The 13376-nt window shown below is 43.0% G+C and overlaps 2 protein-coding genes across 2 annotated transcripts; one reads left to right on the forward strand and one right to left on the reverse strand.

Annotated features, from left to right (window-relative positions):
* Positions 1 to 9: 9 nt before the first annotated feature.
* On the forward strand, positions 10 to 4355 carry golga7ba (golgin A7 family, member Ba; the record flags this gene model as incomplete). The annotated part of the gene is made up of 6 exons (XM_083906037.1): positions 10 to 17; positions 460 to 535; positions 2478 to 2603; positions 3223 to 3375; positions 3498 to 3599; positions 4272 to 4355. 6 exons carry the CDS (start codon positions 10 to 12, stop codon positions 4353 to 4355), a joined length of 549 nt encoding a protein of 182 aa, XP_083762163.1.
* A 3148-nt stretch (positions 4356 to 7503) lies between these two features.
* crtac1a (cartilage acidic protein 1a) lies at positions 7504 to 13288 on the reverse strand. The gene is made up of 14 exons (XM_083905725.1): positions 13162 to 13288; positions 12111 to 12323; positions 11811 to 12007; positions 10657 to 10793; positions 10404 to 10560; positions 10179 to 10313; positions 9646 to 9782; positions 9424 to 9560; positions 9248 to 9330; positions 8639 to 8739; positions 8190 to 8358; positions 7922 to 8067; positions 7740 to 7779; positions 7504 to 7641 (listed from the first exon to the last, which is right to left on the reverse strand). The coding sequence occupies exons 2-14, from the start codon at positions 12314 to 12316 to the stop codon at positions 7625 to 7627; spliced, it is 1662 nt and encodes a 553-aa protein (XP_083761851.1). The 5' UTR covers positions 12317 to 12323; positions 13162 to 13288; the 3' UTR covers positions 7504 to 7624.
* Between the last annotated feature and the right edge of the window lie 88 nt (positions 13289 to 13376).

Raw genomic sequence — 13376 nt, forward strand, 5'->3', positions numbered from 1 at the left:
GGGTGGTACATGTCTTTGTGAGGGTTTGAATAATGAAATAATGAAAAATTATTTTTTGTTATTATTTTGTTTTTGTCTAAACGGACAAAAAGTGTAATATGTTTTTCATATTAATCAATTAGTGTTGGTAGGAAGAAGTCAGTGTTTGTATATATATATATATATATATATATGTATGTATGAGTGTTTATATATATGTATGTGTGTGTATATATGTGTGTATATATATGTATATTGTGTATATATGTGTGTATGTATATGTATATATATATATATACACATGTATACACATATATATATATATATATATATACACACACATATATATATACACACATATATACATATACACATAACATGATCTCAACCTGTGCTTGTGTAAGCCCCGCCCCTCCGGTGTCCTCTCGTCCCCGCCCTCCGCTCCCCGCCTCGTCGCTCATCCGGTGTGTCCTCGTGAAGAGATTTCAGCGCACGCAGCGGCAGCAACAGGGACTCGTCCCCACGGTCAGCCGCGGATGGCAACATGGCGACAGAGGTAAGACTGGCGACATCATGGTATGGCTCCTATGTTTCCGTCATCATTATTATGGGCAGCAGCAGCAGCACAGACAGACAGATGTGTGGCCGTCCTGTTGTTCCGATGAGACCGGTGCAGTGGACGTGTCTGTCCAGACTAGAGAGGACATGAGGGTTCACTGTGAATGAGCGTCGATCGGCGGCTCACTTGACTTAAATCAGGACAGTGTGTGTCCTACATTATCACACCGGTGTCTATTTTTGTCCCCTGCTGTTTCAGAGGGGAGGAAAAAGAAGAGCCTATGTGATGTTGAGCTGTTTGGGTGGAAACGGATCTGCTTTTGTGTTTGCTGAGACGCCCTTTAATCCGCTCTCTCTCTCACACGCACACACACAGATTTTCCTCTTAGGACACTGCATTAACTTCCATTCATTTGGGCAGCGTCAACAAAGCTCCATCCACAAAGCTGGAAAACTCACAACAAAAGATAACTTAGGACCTGACCTTACCCAGGACCTCAGTAATGTCCTCCTGGTCCCCCCTTTAGAACCAGACTTTGGTCTCCATGATGACAACTGGACCTGATGAGCTCAGTGTCCTGACACAGATTTCAGCACCATGGACAGATGCCACACAACACTCACTCTGGAAAAATACACTCACCAGCCACTTTGTTAGGACCGCAAGACAAAGTGGGACCCACCCAGTGTGGCCTTGTGCTGCTGCTCCTTGTGTCGTGCATAGGACTAGCCCTATGCATCCGTCTGATACTGGTGGTCAAAATGTCTGGATCAGGTATAAGGGGAAAAAAAGAGTAAAGTGAAAAATCGGATACAACCCGTGCGCCCTAAATAACATCGTAGGTATGTAAAAGGACTGCATCGGATTGATATATAGGTATAAATTCTAGTTTGTGATATGGAGCCATCCATTGCTCAGTGTTTATAGATGCCCTTCAGTGTACCTCAGTTAAATTTGAGTCGATCAAGATATGAATGTGAACCCTCGAGTCCGAAGTGAATCTGGATCGAACAATGCAGCAGGTGACGTGAAGGTTAGCCGCCGTTCCTTGACCGTCCCGAGGCTATAGGTTTGAGTTCAATTGCGTAACGCAAGCGGATTCGGTCTTTGTGCTAACAAGTAGTTGAACAGGTGTCCCTAATAAAGTGGCCAGGAGTGCTGTGTCAAGTCTCATCTTGTTTCTGTAGATCGATCTGTTGTGAGCCGTGGTGAAAATGTTGGCTATACTTCCCTGTGCTACACCAGCAAAGAGAGACAGTGCGTGTGTGTGTGCTTTTCTGAGATACTGGTTCATTTTAGGTGCCAATATTTGAATTGTGGTTAGATTAAGGTTAGGGTTAGGCATTAACTGGTTATGGCTAGAGATAACACTTTATGTAAATGTATGGAAGTGCAGTGCAGTGTCCTTATAAGAATAACTGTGCAAACCTTGTGTGTGTGTGTGCTTTTCTGAGATACTGGTTCATTTTTGGTGCCAATATTTGAATTGTGGTTAGATTAAGGTTAGGGTTAGGCATTAACTGGTTATGGCTAGAGATAACACTTTATGTAAATGTATGGAAGTGCAGTGCAGTGTCCTGATGAGAATAACTGTGCAAACCTTGTGTGTGTGTGTGTGTGTGTAAAAGATAGCATGTCCAGTGCTGGGCTCTGCTCCAACAGACAACAAGAGTGCAGACACCGAGCCACAGCGTGATTGATCACATTTGCTCTATCATCCTATACTTCCACTTCAGCCTCTGTTTGTACACTCTGCCAGGAAACAGGTACACAGAGAGCCACGGCTCCAATCTCTCTCCAGGGACTCATTAAATAATAACAACACGACAATAGTTACAAAGTTAAAAGCAGACGTGGGAATCGGAGGACACAACGGAAGAGAAGCTGTGCTGAATTTGACACAAACCTTACTTGTGTGTGTCTGATTTTGTCCCCACAGTTCCACAACCTGCAGGAGTTGAGGCACAGTGCATCTCTGGCCAACAAAGTCTTCATCCAGAGAGACTACAGCGAAGGAACCACCTGCAAGTTCCAGACTAAGTTCCCCTCTGAGCTGGAAAGCAGGGTGAGGACACGTGTTCACGTCAACATGCTCCTATATTGTGTTTTGTGCTCTTGTAACAAATATATTGGTCTAATTAATTGCTAATTCAAGTTATTAGCCCTTGAATAGACGTATCTTCTCACTTTTGCCTTCAAACCATTGTCAAATTAGTGATGAACTCCACAAGACGACCTCTGTGCTTCTCAGTACAGCATTGCTTTCTGTTTTCGTGTCTGTGGTGACACGGCGACAGAAGAAGCGCACCGTGCAGGTAAAGCTCGACACCTGTCTTCCTGAAAACATCGAGAGGCACCCATGAAAGGTTTCAGAGGGGGACTCCGCTGTTAAAAAATAAACCCGGAACGTTCAAGCAGACATGTCTGCATGTTCAGTCTCGGCTGCTGCTGTTTCCTTCAGCGTGTAGCTCCAAATATGTTCCCGGGATGCAGCCTGGACAAAGTAACGCTACATTGAAAGACATTTTGTACAACAGAAAATTTACAGAAGTAAGATGTAAACAAAAGAGCTGCAACAATCTGTGCTCACACGGTTTCATCTTTCGGCCTTTTAACAGTTGCTATGGTTGCGTTTCATGACAACGTGATCTGCTCATGGGACTCTGTCCTTCACGTGTCTCTAGATTGAGCGCACACTGTTCGAGGACACCGTGAAGACTCTGAATAACTACTATACAGAGGCAGAGAAGATAGGAGGACAGTCGTACCTTGAGGGATGCCTGGCCTGCGCGACGGCATATCTCATCTTCCTCTGCATGGAGACGCGTTATGAGAAGGTAAGACTGGGTTTCCTCTGGAGCTCTAGTTTCTTCACACTCGGTGGAATTTAACAAAGCGGTGTTTTGAAGGCAGAGGTTGAACATTGCTATGTTGTTCTTGTCTCGTCCGTGTCCGTCAGGTGTTGAAGAAGATAGGCAAGTACATTCAGGAGCAGAATGAGAAGGTCTATGCTCCCAGAGGTCTGCTCATCACAGACCCCATTGAGCGGGGGATGCGTGTCGTATCCTTACTCGGATTTTGTGAATGGGTGAATGTGCAAAAAAAGGTGAAAGAGCTTTTTGTTCGATTGAAGGAGAGTGTGAAAAAAGATGACTCACTCATGTTTTTGTGGTCCACCTCAGTCTAAGTACAGGAGATAAAACACGCCATGTTGACTTCCGCATGAGACATTCCTGGAATAAGTCTCAGAGAGCTCCGCTTTGTCCCTTAAAAAAACGCGAAAGTGCAGGTGAGGGCAATAGTTTCCGGAAGAGCAGAAGTCCGCAAAGTGTTCTATTCTTGGCTGCACAGTGCAGCAGAGTTCTACACAAACTTCCAGCCTCAGAGGATTTATGTGTCCAGTGGTTACATTTTATATATGACGGCAATAATGATGGTTAAAGTCGGAAAATGATGGCTTTTCCAAATGCTAACTACTGTTAGCTGCCGGAGACGTAGTTTCCTGTGTTTCATTTGCATTTAAATAGACAGGCACTCAAAACCGAGTGTTCTGAACAGGGCTGTTTCGGCAGGGTGATTGAACTGCTGTGGTGCTTCATCCTTGAGGTATTTTGACCAAAGCATGTTCATTCGGACACCAGGGAACTAGGTTAACGTGGAGAAATAGGGTATAATATGTCTACTTTAATGCTACACTGTTGTGACTTGTTGGCCCCTAACGACTTTTCACTAGATAGAGATTTCCATCTATGAAGATCGGGGTTCCAGTGGCTCCAGCTCGGGGAGCAGCTCCGTGTCTGGCAGCACGGCTCGATGACCGGGTTCTTCCCACCAGATCAATCACATCCCAGCTGGAGAACTTAGGGCAAATGATATCACTCCTGTCCCAACACATGGCCTGCACACACATAATCCTTCAACATATGCTCACACAAAGAATTCACTGGCTTATGATCCGTCATGTGCTTTTGTCACAGTGAGCGTTTAGAACACGCACTTAAGTTGTTTGCATGCACATTGAGTCAGACATGTTTGGATGCAGTGTCTTTATGCGTGGAACCAAAACAAATAGTGAATATTTGTGTGATCGTATGTTTCCTTCCTTCCATCAGTCCTTCCTGTCACATGTGATGGAGGACAGGAAGGAAGTGACAAGGTTCAAAAGTTTGGGGTCACCTATATAATTTTCCTCTCAGAATTCACGCTTTTATTCATCAAAAGAGTTTCAAAATTAATAGAAAGTATAGTCAAGACATTGACAAGATTAGAACTAATGCTTTTTATACAAAATAATAATGTTGCCCTTTGTTACAGTGAACGCTAGAAGAATTCTGACCTGACAACAAGCTAAGCTAATGCTAACAGCAGACGTTTGCAGCTAGAATAGTCGTTTACCACATTAACAATGTATAGAGAGTATTTCTGATTCATTTACTATTATATTAATTGAAAAAAAGTGCTTTTCCTTAGAAAATACGGACATTTCTAAGTGACCCCAAACTTTTGAACGCCAGTGTAAATGGAGGATGTGTTCCGACCTCAACAAGCCTCAACCAACCTCACGCCGCAGCCGTTACAGCTGCAACGCAAGGTCCAGATCGTCCTCAGCCGCACACCCTGCCCACACTGGACCGACCAGGACGCCATTGCAACACATCGCCAGTGACCGTGCACACCGGACAGTGGCTCTTGAAAATGTGATTTGTAGCTCTATTTCAGGCTGTAGCAAATGTGGAAAAGGATGTACTAGTATTTGAGCAGAGCATCACAAAGGCGCAGTGTTTAAAACTTCACTTTTGTTCGCGCAAGTTGCAGCTGAATATCCCTCACCCCAGAGAACCTAGTTTAGTTTAGTTTGTCAATTTGGGCTATTGTACAAACATGGGGGTCAAAAATTTACGGCACCTCTGATGTCCATTTAGATCTTTACAATCCGGTCAGGTGAGTGTATTTAAAATGAATTAGTGCACCTTGAATCTTTGCCAAATGAAGTTTTACACACTGGGCCTTTAACTGTACAAAGAAGCTCTTCCTCCATCACCTCTGCTGTAAATGGTGCTTTGTGGTAGCGAATGACAAATCATCATGAATAATGATGTAGCATCATCTTCCATTGCATCTCTCCCACGAAGGTAATTGGACACGAGTACTAAACTTTGTCGGTTTCCATGAGCGAGACCGACTCTTCCTCACTGTTGATTATGCAAAGACGACGCGTAAGTGGACTAAGGATTGTGTGAACCATAATGTCTTCCTGAATCTTACCCGTGTAGTCTTAAAACACACAAACCCTTCCTCGACGTCTGAGAAAACTTCCAAAGAACAATAACTGCCAAAACAACTGGTTCACTAATGTGAATGTGTCTCTTATTTTGGTGACGAGAACAAACTTTCGTACCGCTTGTTGTTTAATACATAGCAATGAGGTTGAACTGTATGTGACTGGTGTCAAAATAAATACTGTTTCATCACAGCTACGGAGAGCGCAGCCTTCTTTTCTCTCCTCCAGTGCATATATAAGGAACAGACCAGTGGCAGAGGATCCGGGATCCAACCGGGGAAAGGTTGGTAGGCCACTCATCACGGACTAAATAGAATGCAAAAAATATCACAAAATCTCATCAATTTGATGTTATTAGAAGTTTTGACTGTGTGCCATAGCTTTTTCCTTCAGATCCAAGGAGAACCGAGACATCTGAACAGTGAGGCATCATCGCAGATTCTGGTAAGCAGCTGATATACAGACCTATACTTGCACTACCGTTCAAAGGTTTGGTGTCACCCATACACTTTTTTTTGTGTTTTCCATTAAAAGTCACACTTTTATTCATCAAAAGAGTTGCAAATTGAATAAAAAATATAGTCAAGACATTGTTAAAATAATAATTTTGCCCTTTCGTCAAAGAACCAGCAAAACTGTTTTCAGCTGTGCTAACATCATTGCACAAGGGTTTTCTAATCATCCAATAGCCTTCTAACGCGATTAGCAAACACAATGTACCATTAGAACACTGGAGAGATTGGTGGAAATGGGCCTCTATACACCTATGTACATCTATAACGCAAGTTGTGTGTGTGTGTCTGCGACAGGCATGTCTCGCTGACCGTTATTCAGATCGACCTAAGATTGTGGATATGGGATGAGCATGGCCCGATGGTGTGCATCCTTGATTTTCACGTTTTTTGGAGTAATTTTAATTTTTGCTGATTTATCACACTGCACCAGGCAGGCAGCGGCTCATCATCAGCAGCTGCGCTGTCCGGAGCAAGGGAGAGGGGAGTGAAGAGGCTGTCCTCACTGTGGATGAGACATTTTCACACGGTTCAACGCAGAACATGGTGTTATACTGAAATGACGAAGTCAATGTCCGTTCACCAATACGCTAGCACATATTTATTTAGCATTAGCATGCTACTATTTTGCGAGTGTATATCGGATTCGTTTAATGTTATATTCATTGAAAAAAGTGCTTTTCCTTCAAAAATAAGGACATTTCTAAGTGACCACAAACTTTTGAACGGTAGTAATCATTGAAAATAGTGTATCAGGTCCTTGAAAAGGTGCCTAGTTTGTGTCTTATAGTTATGTTAAGTTAGTTATGGCTGTTAATATTGACCACCACGTCTGGTTGTAAGAATATGTGAGTTATTTAAGTTAAACATGGCTGTTGTTGCATGACAACTGACCCCTGACCTTTCCCAGGACATAGAGTACCAAGACCGAGTGCAGTAAAACTTCAAACATGGAGGCAGAAGTGGAGCGGATGCCAGAAGAAGAAGAAAAATGGTGGAGAAGAAGAAAGGGCTGACACAAGGTCAGGACAACACTGTTTATTTATTTATTTAATACATTTGGGGGTTTGAGGGTCTGTATTAGCACATAAAAAACGACTATTAGGAAATTATTAGCAAAACATTACAAATGGTTAAATTAACAACAAACAATAAAGCTCTAAAGTTTTTAACACATAATTAAGTGTTAAAAATAATACGATTCAGCTAGCTAAGCTGCTGTTAGCATTAGCTTAGCTTGTTGTCAGGTCAGAGTTCTTCTAGCGTTCACTGCGTTTCATGTTGCATTTCATGTTATTTTCCTTGCAGAGCTGTAAAACATAAAAAATATATAGTTGAAAAGATAACACATTCATTTGTATTTTATTTTATCAGTATAAACTGATCTATTCATTTAACACTTGCCTACCTGCACAGTGGCCATTCTCTACAGTAAATCCTTGACCACACTGAAAATAAGAAATATTTTAATTAGACAAGGACTAAAAATGCGTTCATTTGCATATGATGGAAATAAAATTAACTACATAGATTTATGTTTATTAACAATACCTGTATTCATAATTCATGATGTGGCTCCAAAGTGCGTACCTGTGTGTCATTGGCCAGTACGTTCATTTCCGCCTCGCTGGGGTAGGCTAATTCCACAACGGTGTTCATTTCGCCAGGCTCCACAGTCCGAGTCATGGAGCTGCCGTCTGGCCAGGAGACCTCCAGCACCTTCACCTCGTCGTTTCCTGGGAGTCGAGAGTCGGAAGCATCGTGTGAGCGTTCTACAGTTTGCGACGCCGTCGTCTTCTAGCTGTTTCCTTCCGTGTGTGAATATTAAATAATGCATTTTAAACATAGTGTTAGTTACCTAAACCAAAGTGGGCGACAGGCTCCATCTCACACAAGTACCCGGAGCCGCCGTCTATGACGCGCGTGAGAGCTCCGCTCTGATTGGTGAACACCGTCACTTTGGCACCGCGGGCAAAAGAGCCAAACTGGGTGCGAGGGATGACCCGCAGCCAGTTATTGGTCGAGCCCTGACCACAAGGACAGACAGTTCAGACGAGACGATCGGAAAAAAACGTACACAGACGCACAGATTTGCGAGATTATTCTTGCTTTGACTTTGACAGCCTTACCGTAAACTTAATCTAACCACAATACTGGTCTCATTGACAACTCGGAACACTTTGGGGTACGAGTTCAGCTACTTCCTGTAGGCAGTAGCCCTGCGTTCTCACACACACACACACACACACACACACACACACACACACACACACACACACACACACACACACACACACACACACGTACCTGTGTGACCTTGAAGACAGAGATCGGCTGCTGGGAGCTCTCTCCATGTGCCAGCAGCAGGTCCAGTTGTCCATCCCCATCAAAGTCTGTCACAGTGCCGCCTGTCCATGAAGACACAGAACAATCTCACTCTCTGACCTGGAGCCCATTCATAGATTTCAGAGAAGGCTTCTCCTTCGCTGGTTATTTGTAGCGCTGCTCTTTGCGTTTAATAAACAGACCGCTGAAGTTCGATTGTAGGCGCACTAGTGGCACTAACTGGTAAACGTGGCTTGGACTCCGGTCCCGCGACACGTAAACATGACGTCACGGGCGTCTTTTTCCGGTCAGTAGTGTGCGTTTGTGCTTCCACACTTGCACTTGCCATTATGACCAATAGAGGCCGCCAGAAGCTTGTTGCAAGAATGGGGTGAAGGGGAATATATACTGTGTATATATATATATATACATATACACACACACACATATATGTATATATGTGTATGTGTAGATATATGTACATATATCTACACATACACATATATGTTTATATATATATACATATACATATATATACACATTTTAGAATGAAACTGATGTATAAAGTATTGTCCAGCATCCTGTCCTGACCTGTTCCTCTCCCCTGTGGCTCTGCAGCGTCTCCCACGTTAAGCTCCTGAATCGATGGGTCTGCAGCCGTTCTCCTTGACACCCTGCAAACAAAAGATAACTCAAAAAAAAAACAAAGAAAAACAAGCATTCATGCTACTTTTAACATATGTGCGTGATAAGTAGTGAAAGTCTACCTGAACAGTTTGTTGGGGGCATTTCCTCTGTAGGCAATATTGTTAAAAAACACCTCCAACTCCCTGTCGTTATCAAAGTCAGCGGCGATGACTGTGCGAACGGGGGAGGAGGTGGCAAATGCCTGAGTCGCAATGTTCTACAAAAAAAAAAGAGATCATATACATTTTTAAGTCCGGTTTGTATGAAAAAAATCTGTATCCGATATCTTTTCCCATCCTTACCCGAAATTTAGAGTCACTGCCCTGCAGGAAAAGCCTGTGTGGGCCGTTCCAGTTGCCATAGACGATGTCCGTCTTTCCATCACCATTGAAGTCAGCGAGTGCTACTCCTCTGCCATGCTGGTATCTGTCCTCCATGCCTATGGATATGGAAGCGGTGTAAAAGCTGCACTGTACCTGTATACTGTAATGCCTTATCAATAGTTTTGGGTGTAATTAGTGACACCTAGTGGACACTGTGAGTATCCATCTATGACTCTTTGCAAAACATTTAAAGCAGGGGTTCTCAAAGTTTTGATACCTGTATTTTTGTTTACATTTATTGGTCTTTATCCAGTAATGTCCAATAAACATTTAACAAGCTTAGTACCTTTTGGATTAAAACGATCAACTGTAATTCATTGCGGGCCGCCAGAAATGTTTCTGCGGGCCGCACTTTGAGAACCAATGATTTAAAGGAATAGTTTTTTAGTGCTTTAGTACTTATGCTTGTTGCTGTAGCCGTGAATATGACAAATTAAAAACAAATTTCTAACCTGCTCGTCTGGCCATGTCCACAAAAGTCCCATCTCCATTATTCTTAAACAAGAAATTGGGTCCATTCTCATTGTCGCAGAAAATGTCTGACCTGGCCGGGCTTAGGATTGGACCGACCACCACGCCGCGGCCACCTACAAGACAAGCACGCGGTAAAAAAAAAAAATCCAACCTCAAAAAATCACACACTTAACATCAGTTGTCCTGCTTTTACGCCTCCTGACCTGTGAGCTTGTTGACTCCTGCCTCCGCAGCCACGTCTGACAGAGCGACGATGCCCCTGCTCACGTCGCTGGCAGCCTGGTCCATTTCCAAGAGAGCGTGGGGGCCGATGTTGCCGCTGGCGTAATTGGCCACGTACACGGAGTAACGGCCTGTTCCCTGCGGAGCGACAACGGGTGAGAGAATTGAGAATTTGAGATTGAAATACGAGAAATCGAACTGAGGGACTTCATGAAAAAGGTCACGATCCCTGACCTTTCTGTCAACACAGGCCACAGAACGCCCGGCCATGAGATTGGCAACGCCGCGGCGCACATTGAGCTCATCGCTCAGAAGGTCCTCGAAACGGCCGTTCCGAAACTTAAAGAGCTTGTCTGAATAAGTGGCACGTCCTGCACAGAACAAACGAAATGTCATGAATAATAGTGGAAAATTCCTCACATTCTGACTTATAATAGAGAGTATGTACACTACCATTCAAAAGTTTGGGGTCACTCAGAAATGTCCTTATTTTGAAGGAAAGGCACTTTTTTCAATGAATATAACGTTAAATGAATCAGAAATACACTCTATACATTGTTAATGTGGTAAACGACTATTCTAGCTGAAAAAGTCTGGTTTTTAATGGAATATATACATAAGTGTATACAGGCCCATTTCCAGCAACCATCTCTCCAGTGTTCTAATGGTACATTGTGTTTGCTAATCTCGCTATTGGATGATTAGAAAACCCTTGTGCAATTATTTTAGCATTTTGCAACTCTTTTGATGAATAAAAGTGCGAGTTTTAATGGAAAACACAAACAAATTGTATAGGTGACCCCAAACTTTTGAACGGTAATGTATCCACTCTGTTTTTTTAGTTTTTTTGAAATTATACTCATATAATTTCTTTTTGCAAATTAAGAGTAGAGATGACTGTTGTTTTCATTAAATAACACTAAATATAATAAAATTCATCATACGCATACTCTTTTCGTAGTTTATTGTGCTGCTGGTCTGGCAACCCAGGATGACAGTATACCTGTAATCCCGACTTCTAGACAGGTAGTGCCAGGGCCGTGGGTTTTGCGGATTACAAAGAGTAAGTTAGCTTCATCTACTAACTTCAAATGAAGAAACACCGTTTCGGCAGGACAGCGCCACAATTTATTGATAACATGAAACTGAAACATTGATAACTGATAACAACGATCTCACACGGAGCCGGGCTCTCTTCTCCGGTCCGTCCCTTTACCTGGTCCCCCACCACAACAAGGGGACGCGGAACCAACATAACATTACACTAAGAAAACAAAAGACTCGTTGCAGTCAGTAGAGTCTCAGCTGCCGAGCAACCATGGGTTGCCAGTTACGTCAGAAAACGAAACCTAAAAGACCTTGGACATTTTTAACAGTGGCGTATTCACCCGAGTAGGCGTTGTTTGTGTTGAGGAAATAGATCTCCTCACGTCCGTCTCCGTCCACATCGCATGCTGTAACTCCGATAGCGTTACCCGCTCGGTCCCTCAGGGCGTAGTATGGAGAGTTACTGTCATCAATAGCAATGTTTACCAGCCTCTTCTGAGTGTGATCGTACTTTAGCACCAGGTTGGGCCCATTGTACCTGGGACAGAGAACGTAGTCACATAGATTTGATTTGTAGAGCTGCAACTACCGATTATTTTCGTAATAACCGTACTAACCACACGGTCAAGTCAAGCTCTCACCCTGCCACCACCACTTCAAGGTCGCCGTCACCATCCACGTCTGTCACAGCCATTCCATAGTTGAGCTGTGTCGGGTTGTGCAGGCTGTCTGCAGGAAGCAGTGACTGCGTTACAACCCTGAACATCGGCTCTGAGCTCTGGGCATGAGCCGGGAGACAGAAACCGAACAGGAGGAGCAGTCCACTTGGAGCCCACGTCATCATCATCGTCAACCTGACAGGATAAAGTGTGGTGTGTGTTTCAATTTGAGATTTTTTTATAGGTTTATAGTTAATAATATGCCAGACAGCATCCTAAGATTATTAAAGGTGCATTATGTAATCAATCTAAAGCAACTGGCCATAAAATCCTCCTAATATGTCACAGAGACTCAGGAATAATGTTCATATAACAAACTGAACTCACCAACAACAGTACAGCCAAAATATTTGCATTAAAAAAAAATATTTTGCAGACTGCAAATCATGTTTATGTTTTGAAATCATGTTTTGGCATGTGGCGCCACCTACCGCCGTCTAACGATCATTGCAGTCAGAGTCTCAGCTGCCGGGCAACCACAGGTTGCCAGTTACGTCAGAAAACAAAACCTAAAAGACCTCTGTATTTTGAATTTGAATGTAGTAACTGTTTTTGGCCACATTCTAACATATGGCACCTTTAAACAATGCTTTTGTAGATACCAGAGGTCAGAGGTCAACGCAATCCAGGTGTGCAGAAGACCATCTCAGAACACCTGGAAGCAGATGTCCTACAACAGCAGACACTGTGTGCCTCATACTTGATTAGGAGTATCTACTTAACAGTGATTAATGAGTATTTATTTAGGAGAATTTATTAGGTTTCAAGACAATCAAAAACAATTTCTCCCATATCTGCTACACAACAGTCAGATTTAAGAATTCCTTTGCATTTTAAATCAAGCCTGTGCATATATCACAAGTAATCAGTGATGCTCACTGTGCTAACATCTTTGAGGAAAAAAAAATCCATGCATGCATTTGTGTCTAGAACAGTCTGATCAGACTGTTCTAGTTAGTAACTCCAGTCTTACCTCACAGCTGTGTCACCGCATGCAGATGCAAAGGATCTGATTTCGCTGCACCGTTATTGTTGTAATGGGTGAGGATTTTTACTGCATCGACAAATATCCTCCACCTTACACAACTTCTCAGTTTAGAATTTACAAAGCAGCTTGTGTAACATGCAGAGGGTTAGCCAATCAGGGAAGAGCTTGCTGAATAATTAAGATATTGACCAATGGCCAAT

The sequence above is a fragment of the Microchirus variegatus genome, assembly GCF_963457635.1.
Source record: "Microchirus variegatus genome assembly, chromosome: 19".
NCBI classification, from domain to species: Eukaryota; Metazoa; Chordata; class Actinopteri; order Pleuronectiformes; family Soleidae; genus Microchirus; species Microchirus variegatus.